The 18,035-nt window shown below is 48.6% G+C and overlaps 1 protein-coding gene across 2 annotated transcripts in view; it reads left to right on the top strand.

The window, feature by feature from the left end:
• The window catches only part of smu1b (SMU1 DNA replication regulator and spliceosomal factor b), a 56,199-nt gene that overhangs the window by 16,838 nt on the left and 21,326 nt on the right, over positions 1-18,035 (top strand). For both annotated transcript variants that reach the window (XM_034188139.1, XM_034188140.1), the window contains exon 5: positions 10,816-10,938. In XM_034188139.1, the coding sequence (XP_034044030.1) occupies positions 10,816-10,938 (123 nt within the window). The remainder of the gene's footprint in view (positions 1-10,815; positions 10,939-18,035) is intronic.

Below are 18,035 nucleotides of genomic sequence, written 5' to 3' on the forward strand. Positions count from 1 at the left end.
CAACACCCTTGACTTTCTTGTTATACTGACTCGCTTGCCGTTTCTGCTGTTGAGAGGCATGTTGTTGGGCTATTCTGGCAGCATCTGCAAGGTTTGCGAGGAGAGTACTTGAATAGGTGCTGAAATCTGCAACGCTTGAGTCATGGAGGACTGACTGGAACACAACGTCAACTGGAAGCCGAGGAATGCGCCCGAACATCAGGTAAAAAGGAGCGAAGCCTGTGGTCTCATGGGTGGTGGCATTGTAAGCAAAGGTAAGCGTCTGAATTTGCTGGGGCCACTCTTGCTTAGATCTTAGGGGGAGGGCTCTTATCATGCTCCCGAGGGTACGGTTAAAGCGTTCGGTACCCCCATTGCCCATAGGGTGGTAGGCGGTGGTATGTGACTTAGCCACCCCGGACAGACGTAGAAGCTCCGACACCAGCTCACTTTCAAAATTGGCGCCCTGATCAGAATGAACTCTTCTTGGGAACCCATAAATGCAGAACACATTGTCCCAAAGCCTCTTGGCCACTTGCTTGGCAGACTGGTTGCGGCAGGGAAAGGCGTGAGCCATCTTAGTGAAGTGGTCCGTCACTACCAATACATCCACGGAGTGTTTGTTCTTGTCTTCCGCTGACCAGAAGTCAATGCAAACGAGTTCCATAGGAGCAGTTGACTTTATGCTCTCCAATGGGGCACGGGCCGCTGGTTCCGGTGTCTTGGCGAGGACGCAGCGAGGACAGCGACGGACATACTCAATGATGTCTCGTTCCATGTTCGGCCAGAAGAATCTTTGCCGGGCGAGGTGGAGAGTCCTAGTCTGGCCCTGGTGACCCGCCAAATCATGGATACCTTCCAAGGCTCTGTCCTTAAGACTCACCGGCAAAATGAACTGTAGTCTCTTAACTTTGGTCAGAGGGTCTTTACACTCACGGTACAGTATACCTTCTCTGATTCTGAGTCGGTCCCAGGACTTTAAAAGGGTAAGCTGACTGGCACCAAATCCGGACCTCTCACGTCTTGATGGGCGTATTTTGCGCATGACAAAAGGCAGCAGCTTAGACACATTAGGATCCTGACTCTGGTGTTCCTCAAGCTCGCGCAAAGTTAGAGAAGGCAGGGGTTCAGCGCCTGGAGATTGCAATGACTGCACATGCTGAATAAGATGGACAGCTTGAGTCAACGCCACTTTGCCAATCATCATGGTGTTGAAGTATAGCCCTGACTGCTAGAGAATTGACTGAACTCTGGGTATAACCAGTCAGCTGGTGGTACCGGATAGCCTGGTTGCACTGTAGGCCCACTCGGAAAGCATCATGCACCACATCCACCTCAGCTCCATCTGCCTCCTGGACCAACCGGCTGTATGGTTCCGTCAAGAGTCTCTCGCCGATAGGTGATGCAAAGGGTTCATGACTCAAAGCATCAGCCACAACGTTCCTGGGACCTGGGATATACTTCAGGTCAAAATCATAGGCTGAAAGCTTGGCCACCCACCTCTGTTCATAAGCATCCAGCTTAGGCTTGGTCAGCACATGACTCAAGGGATTGTTATCGGTCCATACTGTGAACCTGTGCCCCTTCAACCAGTGACTGAACTTCTCAGTGATGCTCCACTTCAGGGCCATGAACTCAAGTCGGTGGGCAGGGTATCTCTGTTGCGACTTGCTTAAGGTCTTACTCGCAAACGCAATAGGACGAGCCTTATCTTCACCGATGGGAAGTTGCGATAAAGCTGCCCCGAGGCCGTCTAGGGACGCATCAGCTGACAGAATAAAGGGCTTGTCGAAGTCAGGATGGGCCATCACAGCACATCCGAGAAGCTCACTCTTCAGCTTCTCGAAGGCCTCCTCACAGCCCGAAGTCCAGTCTGTTGGTGTCAGTTTCCTGAATGTGCCAGCCCCTTTTCTCGACTGTGGATGCCTGCCCTTTCTCATTGATCCGGATGTTAAGGCAAACAGCGGTTTGGCTATGGCTGAACATCGGGGAATGAAGCTTTGGTAGAAGAAAACCATGCCCAGGAAGGACTTCAATTTTCTCGCTGAAGGCGTACATCCATCCTCTTCCATCAGGGTCTCTTTGGGCATCCTGGAAATCACTTCCACCCTGGACGGATCAACGGAAACTCCTTTTCGATCTATAAAGTGTCCCAAAAACTTGACTGACTTGCGTAGGAGGCAACATTTCTTTGGGCTCAGCTTAAGATGGTTGTCTCTCAGCCTCTCAAATACAACATGCAATCTCTCGAGGGCTTCCTCCTCGGTTGGCGCAAAGACCAGCAAATCGTCCAGGTAACAGAGTAGGCTGGTGAAGTTGAGGTCACCAAAAATACTCAACATCATGCGCATGAACAATGCAGGGCTGTTACAGAGCCCCTGGGGCATTCTGTTGTATTCGTAGAGTCCAACTGGTGTAGTGAAGGCTGTGAAACGCTTGTCGCCTTCGCACATGGGGATGTTATAGAACCCTGAGGTTAAGTCCATCGTGCTGAAGAATGCATTGCCACTGAGTGATGCGAGACAATCAGCCTGGTGTGGGAGTGGGTGTGCATCTTTCAGTGTTGGTGCGTTCAGCCATCTGAAGTCAGTGCAAATTCTCAAACTGCCATCCTTCTTCCAAACCATGACTAGGGGAGATGCATACTCGCTCACGGACTTGCGTATGATTTCTCTCTCTTCCATATCAGACAGAACTTGACGCAGTTTTTGGTAGTGGGCTGGAGGAACTCTGCGATAAGGCATATGGAAGGGTCTCTCGTCAGTCAGATGGATACGGTGGACGAAACCCTTAGCCTCCCCACAATCAAGTGGGTGCCGCGAAAAGATGGTCTCGAACTGTTCCACTAGATCCACAAGCTTTTGTTTGGAGTGAAAACTGGCCTGGCAGGAGTCAATGTCGAGGTCGCTTAAGCCCAATTTAGCGAGCCTGGCTTTGAGATCCGCTTCTGAGGCAGCTGGTTTCTTTGCATCACTGAGACCATCATTGAACGTGCTGTGGCATTGACTTAGATTCAAGTCCTCAACCGCAAGACATGGTGACACATTTGCAATCTTAGAATTGCGCTTGAGAGTTACTGGTTGGGTTGAGAGGTTTGTGATTTTCATGAGAACCCACTTGTCACCGTACATAGCAGCGATGACGCGCCCCACCAATATGTTCCTTGGGCTGGCTTTGGAAGAACAGGGCTCCACCAGAATGGTACTGCCTGGGGACACTGGGGTGTTGTTGGGCAGCTTGCCCCACACCAGGTGTTCTTGCTGTGGGAGAAGCGTGACAGCCCGGGGCAGCTTCACTGCACCAATGACATCTGGCGAAGCCTCCCCCTTCCATCTGACTGAACAGGACATGATATCAAGAAAGTGTTCATAATCGGGGAGAGAGTACCTGCTCCCATCTGAGATGTGTCTCCAATAGTCGTCGTCATTCTTCAGAACACTCATTAGCTTTTTCAAGACATTTGAACCAATAATCAGATCATCCCTTTGGCCGGGAACCACCAGGACTGGTACAACACACTTCATTCCATATAAAGAGAGTGTCAGATCATGTACACACTTTGGGTGTGTCTGCTTTCCGCCACATCCAACCAGCAAGATCCGCTCCGCCGACTTGGGCTCTCCAGTCATGGCTCCTTTTTCCAACAGCCTGGCCTCTGCTGCCTCACTTAATGTGCAAGCCATTGACCCCGAGTCGATCATACCCTTTATCTCAACATTGTCATTTACTTGGACCTGGGTGTAGAACAACTCACTGAAGGCTGGGACCACTGCTGTCCCCTGGACCACAACTTGGTATCCCTCCGGAGCAGCAGAGCATGCGTTGACATAGAGAAGCTCCTGATCTGGTACATTAATGAGGGTTGTCTGTGCTTCACCCACACTGCCCCTCTCCGAATGTGGGTGTCCTAGTTTCCCGCAGGCTGGTGCTGGTTCACAGTGTCCTGAATCAGGTTTGGTGCCGGTCTTTGACCCCGCCGAGGGCAGTTCTTTTTCCAGTGGCCTGGGGAGAAGCATGCCAGGCAGAGATTGTTTCTCCTGCAGTGTGACAGTGTCGAGTGGGCTGGGTCATTACAGACTTTGCAAAATCTGGGAGGGCAATCAACTGTTGCATGGTGGGCTGAGCTGTATGGTTCTGAGTTATAGCGTGTGACTAGACAGTCCAATAGGCTCATCAGAGAGCGCACACCCTCTAAATCCACTGACGGTGACGCAACAATAGCTGGAGGGTTCGCCGCTGAGCTGACTGCAAACTGAGGCTGAGGTGTGGATGATATCGGTCGCTGCGGGACAGGCGAGACTGTTGGCACCGCAGCATGGGCCACTGATGAGGGCTGGAGCTGCTGGTAGGGGCCCGCCGTCACCGGGGCTTGGGTAACAACAGTGGGTGTTTGGGTGGTCACCTGCATGGAGACAGGACACAATGAAGCTGGAAAACATTGTGTGCATGTGTTCACTTGTTCCCGGTGTGTACCGGGCCGCTCCTGGACCACCGCAGACTGGGAATGGCATGGAACGAGACTATTTGAAGGGAGTTGTTCATGGCTATTAGCTCTGATTTCCCTCTGGAATGTACTGATACGCTCCTGTACTTCACTTGTTGTCCACTCCTCCGCAGCTTTAAAACTCAGTCTGTTGGCGAGAACCGGGTTTGGGCAGTATTTAATGAACATCATCGAGACTTCACGGCCCGGGTCCTCAACACCCCTACCATGTCTCCGTAGGCACTCATGAGCAATGTCAATAGCTTTGTTCAGTCGGATCCAGTACTCCATCACACTTTCATTTGGGAGTGGCCTAGTGTTGTAAAAGTCAGCCATGGGCATGGCGGAGTATGCTAACTCACCGAAGTTCTGTTTTAGTATATCAAATATTACACTAGGTGCCTGGGAGTCATATGGTAAGGACTGGTTGCGTAGAGTAACCTTCACCACATCTCTAGCTTTCCCAAGTAACTTAGCTAATACCTCAGATTGTTGCTGTTGTACTGGTATTGCTCTCTTTGTGAGGTAAAGCTCTACCATTTCAACCCACTCATTTACAGAACATTTGTCACTTCCATCCCCTCTAAAGACAGGTGGGTCTTTAACATCAGACTGCATAATGAGTTTAACACCAGACAGATTCAATTCAGAAGGTGTGCTGTTCTGAGCTGTTTGAAAGGTATCATTAGGCTGCGAGCGTGAGCCGATATTGCTCTGTAGCTGAGCAGCAATAGACTGACCAATTTGATTAGCTAAGTCTGATATTAAAGTGCCAAACTCAAAATCACCAGCAACACGTGGGTTCAAATCAACTTGCGGAGGCTGTACTCGAGTAGAACTGAACCTAGGCATTCTCAACATGCCCACTCGGGGGGTCTGGGTAACATCTCTAAACCAGCCCCTCCCAATCCCCACATGTGTCTCACCTGTGCCATCAGAAGCACCATCATCTGCCCCAGAATCAACTTTACTGAACATGGTGAACAAAACACAGATCAAATGTGATGTAAAAAACAAAAGTGTAGCAGATAACCACCAAAACGCTAAATCTGTCTCCAAGAGATGAAATTAGACTAAACCACAGTAACCCAAGGTCATCCAACCGCACAATGTCGAGCTAGGAGGAAACTTGTGAATAGCTGAGCACCCCTCGGTGGTCGAGTTGGCACCGACGCTTCTGGAATCCAATGGGTCACGGCACCATTGTAACCGGGTGTCCCCTGCGTTGTGTTCTATTGAGTAGTGCGGGAAGGATGACAGAAGCTGGATGTGGTCTGTCTTTACTCTCGCCCAGTCCAAACTGCACTGGGTCTGTTTGGACATAAAAAAAAAACTGCAGTGAGCACAGTGGTCCAAGACACTTCTCTTCATAAAAGAGCACAACTGTCACACAGTCCAAGCTGCACTGAGTACCTGAATAAACCAAATATGTAAAATAAAAACAGTCATTCACATTTATGTACAACCATAACAGTAAATAGAACAGAAAATTTAAGACAAAACAATTGTCAAACTCATACCTGTTTGGACATAAAAAAAAACTGCAGTGAGCACAGTGGTCCAAGACACTTCTCTTCATAAAAGAGCACAACTAAGAAAATAAAACAGTAAAATAAAATTAGTACAGGCCACGTTTGCAGTGTGTGGTGCAAGTAAGTTTACATTGACTCTACAGCAAAGCACCCCTCAGCTAGCTTAAACCATGTGCCAGGTAAAGCATTACACTTGGCCCAAAAACTTACATTTAACATTTCGCACACACACAAAAGACACCTCTGCACCATTAAAGTTGGAAATAAATCGTGGACAGAACGTGAATTTACAGAAAAAGTGCTCAATATGAGGACCCAGTTTCATACGTCTTACCTCTCACACAGTCCAAGCTGCACTGAGTTTGCCCCTCCCCCTGCACCAGCTGCATGCTGTGTGAGGTGCGTTCAAAGACATATGGACTTCTCACTCTTCAATGCCAAACAGGTATATATACATATAATATGAACTTATTGTAACAAAAATGAGTAATTTGAGTTAATTTGGCGGAATTCGACCCGGATATTATTACCCTGTTACACCAGCCCCAACCTGGCTTCTGGTGGGGCCAACATGGCCTGTGCGGCTCTGCCCTCGGCAAACACTGGTTTCTCTGCTCCCCACCCCCAACTCGCTCTGGAGCCCCCTGGGCGCATCCAGCCTTCCCATCTGTTACCCAGTGAGTCTGGGCACTGTGTCAGGCCACTGTTTGTTTTTAAGCTAAGTGCAGTCACCCCTAGTGTGAGTGTGCAGAGGCATGCAATAGCACAAAACGTATAGAACCAAAATTGCACTGTAAATGGAACACAATGGCAAATGGTAGGAATAAGCCATATCATGTGACATACAAACCACCAATCAAATGACAAGGATCTATTTAGGAGTTATATAAACATCATTAACATCACAACTGTATGAACATGCCAAGATCAAAGTATTTCACTTTTTTTTAAATAAATAATCAGCTGTGAGATGAGATCTTGCAATATTAAAACATGATAATATTTTTTTGAGGTGAAACGCTGTCTTGTAGAGTGGAGTAGCGTCTTTTTTCAGAGCACATTGGCTATTTTATTTATTTTGCGGCCTTTCAGAGTGCATTATGTTGAAAATTTCTCAACTTTTTAGAAGGTGCTGTGTCATCACTCACCGCAGCAATGAGACAGAGCAGAATGTGCACGTTCTGAGGCAACTGGAAACAAATCTAGCAACTTTTATTGGACACAAGCCAGTCAGTTTTCAAACAGTAATAAGAGGAGCATGCATGTGTAGAGTGGGTGAAGGAGGAGAGGGAAGGAGGGAGGGTGAGCGCGAGAGAGATTTGTGAGTGACAGTGAATGCCTGGAGGATTGTGAAAGCAGAGCAGATAAAAAGACAGGTGATTTTGAGCGACCAGAAAGAAAGTGTGGCCAGTACCGAAAGCAGTAAACGTGCTGTATAACTACAGCTGTCAGTCAGTAACGGCTGCAGCTCTATGTGCTGCTTCATGACTGCTGAGGTTTGCCTCACATGGCCATTCAAGGAATTCCAAGATTTTCCAGAAGGATCCAAAAGGATGGAGGTCAAGGATTGTACAGAAAGTGTCAGCTAACTAACTGACTAACCTGAGATTAAATCATAGGACTTCATCTTGGGTTTTATTTTGTGTTACAGCCATGTGCATTCTGTCATTTACTGCATGTGATAACTCATACACACATTTATTACAAGGTGATTGGTTAAAACATTTCAAAATGCACGTTTTGCTTTACATTTTGTAATTTACAGTATAAACGCTATTTTTTCCAGTTGAAGTAAAACATTAAAATATAATCTTTTCTTGTTCTTGTGAACCCAATATTGTGTATCTTCTTGTCTCGTCTTGCAAGCTGAATGTAGCGTCACACCCTCTAGTAAATAAAAGAAATGAACTGATTCAGACTTAAAATCCAAATCCCATCTTCAATTTCGTGAGTTCGTCCTCGTGATAAAGGTGGGTGGATCAATCCTAATATCGATACCAATGCTGGTATTGATATTGAACGATCCTCGTGTAAAAAGTTCGATACTCAAGCTTTTTTTTTCTCTCTCGCATGCACTGACTGCTGCGCACATAGATTCATCAAAGTCTACTCTCTGTCTGTAAGAGCAGCGCTGCGCTGTGTCATACAACACGGAGCAGTGCACCCTTGTATTGTGGTTTGTCAGCCCTCTACCTCAGGAGATTTTGTTTTAAGTTGTGCTGAGTGATATTTTTTTAAACAAAAATGTTGATTGCGATAATAAAGTATTTTGTTGTCACATACAATGTTTGGCGAAATTCTATCCTTGGTCTTTTGGATCCTTTGGATCTACGAGGTCTATTAGAGAAGTATCTGACCTTATTATTTTTTTAAAAACCATATGGATTTGAATCACGTGTGATTACATCAGCCAAGCTTGAACCCTTGTGGGCATGCGAGAGTTTTTTCACACCTGTCGGTGACGTCATTCGCCTGTGAGCACGCTTTGTGGGAGGAGTGGTCCAGCCCCCTCGTCGGATTTTCATTGTCTGAGAAGTTGCTGAGAGACTGGCGCTGTGCTTCATCAAAATTTTTTCAAAAACTGTGAGGCACATCCGAGTGGACACCATTCGAGAAATTCAGCTGGTTTTCGGTGAAAATTGTAATGGCTGATGAGAGATTTTGGATTGTTTCTATCGCTGTAAGGACTTCCCACGGAGCGGGACTTCGCGCAGCGCTCCGAGGCGACGTCGTCATCCTGTTTCAAGCTGAAAACCTCAAAATTTAAGCCTCTGTTGACCCAGGATGTTGTGAGAGAACAGAGAACTTTCAGAAGAGGTCGGAATCAGCAGTTTATTGGGACATTCCACTGTTAAAGGAGATTTTTTAATGAAAGACGTGCAGATGGATTGGAACACCTCCGTTGGAAGCCTTAAGGACAAGTTGGAACATACCCTGCTGTTAAACAATTTCTCAGATACTCACTCAACTGAAAGCCACCAAAAGCCTCCTGGATTTTACAAATGGTTATCAACACGGAGGTGTTTTTCCTGTGGTGGGTGCGCCGCGCTGGCTGCGAGCCGACACGCCAATCCGTCCGCACGTCTTTCATTAAAAAAATCTCCTTTAACAGTGAAATGTCCCAATAAACTGCTGATTCTGACCTCTTCTGAAAGTTCTCTGTTCTCTCACAACATCCTGGGTCAACAGAGGCTTAAATTTGGAAGTTTTCAGCTTGAAACAGGCTGACGACGTCGCCTCGGAGCGCTGCGCGAAGTCCCGCTCCGTGGGAAGTCCTTACAGCGATAGAAACAATCCAAAATCTCTCATCAGCCATTACAATTTTCACCGAAAACCAGCTGAATTTCTCGAATGGTGTCCACTCGGATGTGCCTCACAGTTTTTGAAAAATTTTTGATGAAGCACAGCGCCAGTCTCTCAGCAACTTCTCAGACAATGAAAATCCGACGAGGGGGCTGGACCACTCCTCCCACAAAGCGTGCTCACAGGCGAATGACGTCACTGACAAGCGTGGAAAAACTCACGCATGCGCACAAAGGTTCAAGCTTGGCTGACATAAAAACATATGAATCAAATCCATATAGTTTTTAAAAAAAATAAAACGGTCGGTTTCTTTTTTAATAGACCTCGTATGAAGCTTAAATATGAAAAAAGTATCAGTATTGATATTGGCGATACTGGGCCTGTATTTACTTGGTATCGGATCAATACCAAAATTCCCAGTATCGCCCACCTCTACCTCCTGATGAGATTAATCATTCCAACAGGTTTTGTGAAAATTCAGATTGAAATTTTGAAAACGAAAGAATTGCTACTACTAAGTAACGGTGAATTCCAGTGGCCACCAAGGAGAAGCGGCATGATAAAGATAAAGGTCAACTTTATTTATCCTGAAGGAAATTATTTTGCCAGAGTACAGAAACAATAAACAATGGTTAGTTAAATACACAATTACAGAAAGTGTTAGTATTCAATAGAAATTAATTTTAAATTTAATTAAAATTTTAAATTGAATTTAATTTTTTACAATAAGTACACCAAATTTATGCAAAATTATTGGAAGATATATTGCACAACATGTTTGACAATATTGCACATAACTGAATAACTCTGAATAAATCTGTTCGCTATGTATTCATCCTGCAGAAGTGGGAGAAATTATACAGTCTGATTGTCACAGGCAGGAAAGACCTCCTGTGACGTCCTGTGGTGCACCTCCGTGGTCTCAGTCTAAGACTGAAAGTGCGCTGACAGGACGTCACTGTGACATGTAGGGGGTGGGAGGTGTTTTCCAGGATGTTGAGCAGCTTCCTCAGCGTCCTCCTCTCTGACACCTCCACCACAGACTCCAGCTCAACCAACCAAGATCAAAGTACCATGTTTTCCAGAGTATAACTCTTTTTTTTTTTTTTTTTTGCTTGTTGCTAGTATAGTATCAAAGTCTTATGACCATCCATTAAGACAGGAAGCACCAGGAGCCCAAAGATACCAACGTCCCCAGACACCTGTGTCCAGTGACCTCATTACTTTCAACAATCACCATTTTTTGAAACAAATTCCATCAAAACATTTTCTAAACCTGCTTATTCCAGTAAAGGGTTACAGGGGGACTGGAGCTTAGCCCAGTGGTGAGACAAAATCCACACAACATATAATACTATGAAGTCAACAAATGAACTGTTGTTCACAATGTACAATTTTGACTGTGTTGTACATGTTGCTCAATATGGCAAACATTGCAAAAACCAAACAGTTTTACCCTGCATGCTTTTCTGAGTACTGTTTGCATTGTTGAGCTCTAATTTATGCTTTGTTCCACAGGCTTTGAGGTTACAGCAGTGCCAGGGTCATCTTTCCCCCCATATGGCCCTTGAACCCTCCAGAACCAAGGACAGACAAGTGGAAGAAGAATCCTTTCCAACCCAATTGTATCGACACATTAAGGTAGACCAGCACAGGATTGCACATTAACGTAACCGACTTAATTTGCATGACGTTTCAGGTTGTTGTAATGGAACCACGTGTTTCCAGAAGTGTTTTCCAAAATACTAGTGATGTGTTGGAGCGTTCTTTTGTTTTTCATGATTCCATAATTTATTCCTCAGAATTGAGTGAGTCCATATTTTTTTTCCCTCTGCTTGGTCTAAAAAAGTAACCGTTACTGACTGCCACAATTTTTTTTTCCTGATTTCTTATAGTGTTTCTTAAAGCCAGAAAGTTGCCACTTGAAATGACTTTAGTTTTGTGTCATGTCTATGATCTGCTTTTTTTCTACAAAATTAAACAACTGAATGAACATCCTCCGAGGCCGGTGATTCCATAATTTTTGCCAGGGGTTGTACGTATACTGTGTATTCTATGTTGTCGCCATCCTCTTGGTGTTAATATGAACTATATAGTCAGTTCCACAAGTATTTAAACGTTGATACAATTTTATAATTTACCTCTGTACACAAATTAGTCAAAATGAAACAATCAGCATGTACTTGTAGTAGATTTTCATCTTTAATTCAATGGGTTAAAAATACTGCATAACCATTTAGGAATTACAGCCATTTATATCCAGTGTTCGGCCCTTGGTACACACAAGGGCACATTTGAATTTATTTATGTCATTTCAAATACAAAAAGTAAATCAGACTTCTCAGTATAAACATTTCTAAAACTATCTACCTTAAACTCAAACTCAAAGTAAATCTCTACAACTTGATATAAATTAACTAAAAATATAAAGAGAAGATGATGGGTTGCATAATGTGCCCCTACTGTAGGCCGCTGAAGAGGAGGTACTGCTGGCCCACCACCACCAGATGGTGCCCTGCTTGAAGTGCGGGCTTCAAGCACGAGAGGGCGTCGGAGCAACTGGGAGTGACAGCTGTCACTCATCCACGACTCATCACCATCACCATAAAGGCCGGACTGCAACTCCACCTCCTCGCAGAGAAATCAGCTACCATAGAGGTAATTTCTCTGCTGAAGTTAAACTGAGTAATAGTCTGATCTCTTTTGCAGCCGTTTTCCTGTGGTGGTTTCCTTGTCTGCTGGATTGGCGTTAGGTGTGAGTTGCGACGGCTTCGCCTCACACCCCAACCATATAAGTGGTTACACAGGAGCTGCACGAGTGTGTTATTGGAGGTGGAGGTTCTCCCTCCTTAAGGAACACAGACTGAGGGATTACTGAGTGTGCGAACTCACACTCATCTGTGCTGTTTCTGTTCTCTGCCAGCAGTACCAGGTCTGACAGCTGGAGACAGTGGCCACCTGGGGACCCAGGACTTGGCAGCTCTGGTGTTCTTCAGATCCGTTGGTGGTGGAAGCCGTGTGGGATCCGGCTCATTTCTGGACGCACGTCTCCTATCCTCGAGCCTGCCCACATGTCACTCAACGTATAATTAACTGTTTTTCCAAACCTGTTATTGTCTGTATTCCGTTGTGCACGTCATAACATTAAATTGTTACTGTTTTGGCTTATCCATTGCCCGTTCATTTACGCCCCCTGTTGTGGGTCCGTGTTCCTACACTTTCACAACAGGATTTCTCGGCCAGCGTCATGGATCCCGAGGGGCGTCAACCATTGCTTGAACAGCCAATGGAAGAGCGAGGTGCACAGGCGCCAGCAGGAGGCGTGTTAGGTGAGCTGCAGCAAATCTTAACCGCTTTACTGCTCGGTTGGACTTAGTTACCGAGCAGAACGTTATTCTCAATCAGAGGATGGAGGCTCTCACCGCCCAGGTGAAAGCGCATGCTCAGGGCGCTGCTGCAGTACCTCCTCCTGCTGACTGAGTGCCAGAGACAGACATTCCGCTGGTCGTTCAACGAACCGCCCCACCATCCCCTGAAGCATACATAAGCCCTCCGGAGCCGTACGGAGGCTGTGTCGAGACGTGCGCAGACTTCTTGATGCAGTGCTCACTCGTCTTTTCACAGCGTCCCATCATGTACGCGTCAGACGCTAGCCGGGTGGCTTACGTAATAAATTTGCTTCGAGGAGAGGCACGCGCCTGGGCTCTGGCGCTCTGGGAGCAAAATTCACGGCTTCTAACGACATATACTGGGTTTGTGAGGGAGTTCAAACAGGTTTTTGATCACCCCAATAGAGGTGAGACTGCTTCGACCGTGCAGCTGTCAATGAGACAGGGGCGTCGGAGTGCAGCGGAGTATGCAGTCGACTTCCGCATCGCGGCTGCGAGGTCCGGCTGGAATAACGTTGCACTCCGCGCCCCCTTCAGAAACGGACTGTCTCCTGTCCTGAAGGAGCACCTGCTGGCTAAGGACGAACCACGGGATTTTGATGGGCTTGTTGATCTGGTTATACGATTAGATAACCGATTAGAGGTACATCGTCGGGAGCAGGGCGGGGGGCGTGGCCGGGCACGAGCTGTCCCTCTTCCTTCCGGGTCCGAAAGGGTGCCGCAGTCCCCACGCTCCACAGCCAGAGACTCCCGTGTGGCAACAGCTCCCCCTGCTGACGAAGCTATGGACACGAGCAGGGCCAAAGTCAAATCAAATAACAGACAACAGAGGCTGGCCCGCGGGGAGTGTTTTTTCTGTGGCTCGAGTGAGCACCTACAGAGGAACTGCCCCAAGCGGTTAAACGACAATGCCCGCCCTTAGAAACTGGGCTAAGGGTGGGCCATAACACGCACGCGGGGAGACCCCGTAAATCCACACGCATCCCAGTTACGATCCTGAGTGGGGATCTGACCCTTCACGCCCCAGCACTGGTAGACACGGGGTCGGAAGGGAATCTGCTGGACAGCAGATGGGCAAGGGAAGTCGGGCTCCCTCTAGTGGCTCTACCTTCACCTTTGAAGGTACGGGCACTAGATGGCACCCTTCTTCCACTAATCACACACCAGACACAGCCTGTGACGTTGGTTGTGTCTGGTAATCACAGGGAGGAAATTGTGTTTTTTGTAACACCGTCCACCTCCCGTGTGATTTTGGGTTATCCTTGGATGATAAAGCACAATCCCCGGATTGATTGGCCGTCTGGGGTTGTGGCTCAGTGGAGCGAAACCTGCCACCGGGAATGTCTAGGATCCTCGGTTCCGCCTGGTGTGACAGTTAATGAGGAGGTCAAAGTCCCTCCCAATCTGACGGCGTTACCGGAGGAGTACCATGATCTTGCTGACGTCTTCAGCAAAGATCTGGCACTCACTCTTCCCCCGCACCGACTGTACGATTGCGCCATTGATTTGATCCCGGGTGTTGAGTACCCGTCCAGCAGGCTGTACAACCTCTCACGTCCGGAACGCGAATCAGTGGAGACCTACATCCGGGACTCATTAGCTGCCGGGTTGATCCGGAACTCCACCTCCCCAATGGGTGCAGGTTTCTTTTTTGTGGGTAAGAAGGACGGCAGACTCCGTCCATGCATCGATTACGTTATTACGGAATAACGGTTCGCAATCGATACCCGTTGCCCCTGTTGGATTCGGTGTTCACGCCCCTGCATGGAGCCCAAATATTCACAAAGCTGGATCTTAGGAATGCATACCACCTGGTTCGGATCCGGAAGGGAGACGAGTGGAAGACGGCATTTAACACCCCGTTAGGTCACTTTGAGTACCTGGTCATGCCGTTTGGCCTCACCAATGCGCCCGCGACGTTCCAGGCTTTAGTTAATGAAGTCTTGCGGGACTTCCTGCATCGGTTTGTCTTCGTATATCTAGACGATATACTCATCTTTTCCCCGGATCCTGAGACCCATGTCCAGCATGTACGTCAGGTCCTGCAGCGGTTGTTGGAGAACCGGCTGTTTGTGAAGGGCGAGAAGTGCGAGTTCCACTGCTCTTCTTTGTCCTTCCTGGGGTTCATAATCTCCTCCAACTCCGTCGCCCCTGATCCGACCAAGGTTGCAGCGGTGAGAGACTGGCCCCAACCAACAAACCGTAGGAAACTGCAACAGTTCCTCGGTTTTGCAAATTTTTACCGGAGGTTCATCAAGGGCTACAGTCAGGTAGTTAGCCGCCTGACAGCCCTGACCTCCACTAAAGTCCCCTTCACCTGGTTGGATCGGTGCGAAGCCGCATTTAGGGAGTTGAAACGCCAGTTCTCGACTGCCCCAGTTCTGGTGCAGCCCGATCCAAAACGCCAGTTTATAGTTGAAGTGGATGCCTCTGACTTAGGGATAGGAGCCGTGCTATAACCCAGAGCGGGGAGTCCGACAAGGTTCTCTACCCATGTGCCTACTTTTCCCGCAGGTTGACCCCGGCTGAAAGGAACTATACTCAACAAAAATATAAACGCAACACTTTTGGTTTTGCTCCCATTTTGTATGAGATGAACTCAAAGATCTAAAAATTCTTCCACATACACAATATCACCATTTCCCTCAAATATTGTTCACAAACCAGTCTAAAGCTGTGATAGTGAGCACTTCTCCTTTGTTGAGATAATCCATCCCACCTCACAGGTGTGCCATACCAAGATGCTGATTAGACACCATGATTAGTGCACAGGTGTGCCTTAGACTGCCCACAATAAAAGGCCACTCTGAAAGGTGCAGTTTTATCACACAGCACAATGCCACAGATGTCGCAAGATTTGAGGGAGCGTGCAATTGGCATGCTGACAGCAGGAATGTCAACCAGAGCTGTTGCTCGTGTATTGAATGTTCATTTCTCTACCATAAGCCGTCTCCAAAGGCATTTCAGAGAATTTGGCAGTACATCCAACCAGCCTCACAACCGCAGACCACGTGTAACCACACCAGCCCAGGACCTCCACATCCAGCATGTTCACCTCCAAGATCGTCTGAGACCAGCCACTCGGACAGCTGCTGGAACAATCGGTTTGCATAACCAAAGAATTTCTGCACAAACTGTCAGAAACCGTCTCAGGGAAGCTCATCTGCATGCTCGTCGTCCTCATCGGGGTCTCGACCTGACTCCAGTTCATCGTCGTAACCGACTTGAGTGGGCAAATGCTCACATTCGCTGGCGTTTGGCACGTTGGAGAGGTGTTCTCTTCACGGATGATGCGAAGGAGATGTGTTGCACTGCATGAGGCAAATGGTGGTCACACCAGATACTGACTGGTATCCCCCCCCAATAAAACAAAACTGCACCTTTCAGAGTGGCCTTTTATTGTGGACAGTCTAAGGCACACCTGTGCACTAATCATGGTGTCTAATCGGCATCTTGATATGGCACACCTGTGAGGTGGGATGGATTATCTCAGCAAAGGAGAAGTGCTCACTATCACAGATTTCGACTGGTTTGTGAACAATATTTGAGGGAAATGGTGATATTGTGTATGTGGAAAAAGTTTTAGATCTTTGAGTTCATCTCATACAAAATGGGAGCCAAACCAAAAGTGTTGCGTTTATATTTTTGTTGAGTTATATGATGTCGGCAATTGGGAACTTCTAGCGGTGAAAGAGGCTCTGGAGGAGTGGAGACACCTGTTGGAGGGAGCTTCGGTACCATTTACGGTTTTCACGGACCATCGGAACCTGGAGTACATTCGGACCGCCAAGCGTCTGAACCCCAGGCAAGCCCGCTGGTCACTGTTCTTTGGGCGTTTTGACTTTCAGATCACATATCGCCCCGGGATGAAGAACCAACGATCTGACGCCCTGTCCCGGGTGCATGAGGAGGAAGGCAAGACCGAGCTGTCAGACCCAACAGAAACCATCATCCCCGAGTCCACTGTCGTGGGCACCCTCACCTGGGACGTGGAGAAGACCGTCCGGGAGGCCCTGACACGGAACCCGGACCCGGGGACTGGTCCGACGAACAAGTTGTACGTCCCACCAGAGGCCAGGGCTGCAGTCCTAGACTTCTGTCACGGTTCCAAGCTCTCCTGCCATCCAGGGGTGCGAAGAACTGTGGCAGTGGTCCGGCAGCACTTCTGGTGGGTGTCTCTGGAAGCCGACGTCTGGGAATACGTCCAGGCCTCCAGCCTTTGCCCGTGCCTCATCGCCCCTGGTCTCACATCGGCCTGGACTTCGTCACGGGCCTCCCACCGTCCCAGGGCATGACCATCATCCTCATGATAGTGGACCGGTTCTCCAAGGTGGCCCACTTCGTGGCCCTCCCGAAGCTCCCGACGGCCCAGCAGACTGCAGACCTCCTGGTCCACCACGTCGTGCATCTGCATGGGATTCCATCGGACATCATCTCGGATCGTGGTCCTCAGTTCTCCTCTCAGGTCTGGAGGAGTTTCTGCAGGGAACTGGGGGCCACCGTAAGTCTCTCGTCCGGGTACCATCCTCAGACGAACGGACAGGCAGAGTGGGCGAACCAGGATTTGGAGCAGGCCCTCTGCTGCGTGACCTCCGCACACCCGACGGCCTGGAGCAACCATCTGGCCTGGATCGAGTACGCTCACAATAGCCAAGTATCATCTGCTACCGGCCTCTCCCCGTTTGAGGTGTGTTTGGGGTACCAGCCCCCATTGTTCCCGCTAGTGGAGGGAGAGGTTGGGGTGCCCTCGGTCCAGGCCCATCTGAGGAGGTGCCATCGGGTGTGGCGTACTGCCCGCTCTGCCCTGCTCAAAGCCCGGACGAGGGCCAAGGCCCATGCAGACCACCGGCGTGCCCCGCCCCCTACATATCAGCCCGGGCAGGCAGTTTGGCTATCCACAAAGGACATCCCCCTGCAAGTGGAATCCCAGAAGCTCAAGGACAGATTCATAGGACCTTTCACCATCCTCAAAGTCCTCAGTCCGGCCGCAGTGAAGCTGAAGCTGCCAGCTTCACTGCGGATTCACCCCGTCTTTCATGTGTCACGACTCAAGCCCTGCCATACCTCTCCACTCTGTGCCCCTGGACCGGCGCCGCCTCCTGCCCGGATCATCGACCGTGCGCCGGCTCCTGGATGTCCGTCGGAAGGGCCGGGGGTTCCAGTACTTGGTGGACTGGGAGGGGTATGGACCTGAAGAACGCTCCTGGGTGAAAAGGAGCTTCATCCTGGACCCGGCCCTCCTGGCCGACTTCTACCGACGACACCCGGACAAGCCTGGTCGGGCGCCAGGAGGCGCCCGTTGAGGGGGGGGTCCTGTTGTGTGGGCCGCTGAAGAGGAGGTACTGCTGG

The sequence above is a fragment of the Thalassophryne amazonica genome, chromosome 15, assembly GCF_902500255.1.
Source record: "Thalassophryne amazonica chromosome 15, fThaAma1.1, whole genome shotgun sequence".
Lineage (NCBI taxonomy): Eukaryota > Metazoa > Chordata > Actinopteri > Batrachoidiformes > Batrachoididae > Thalassophryne > Thalassophryne amazonica.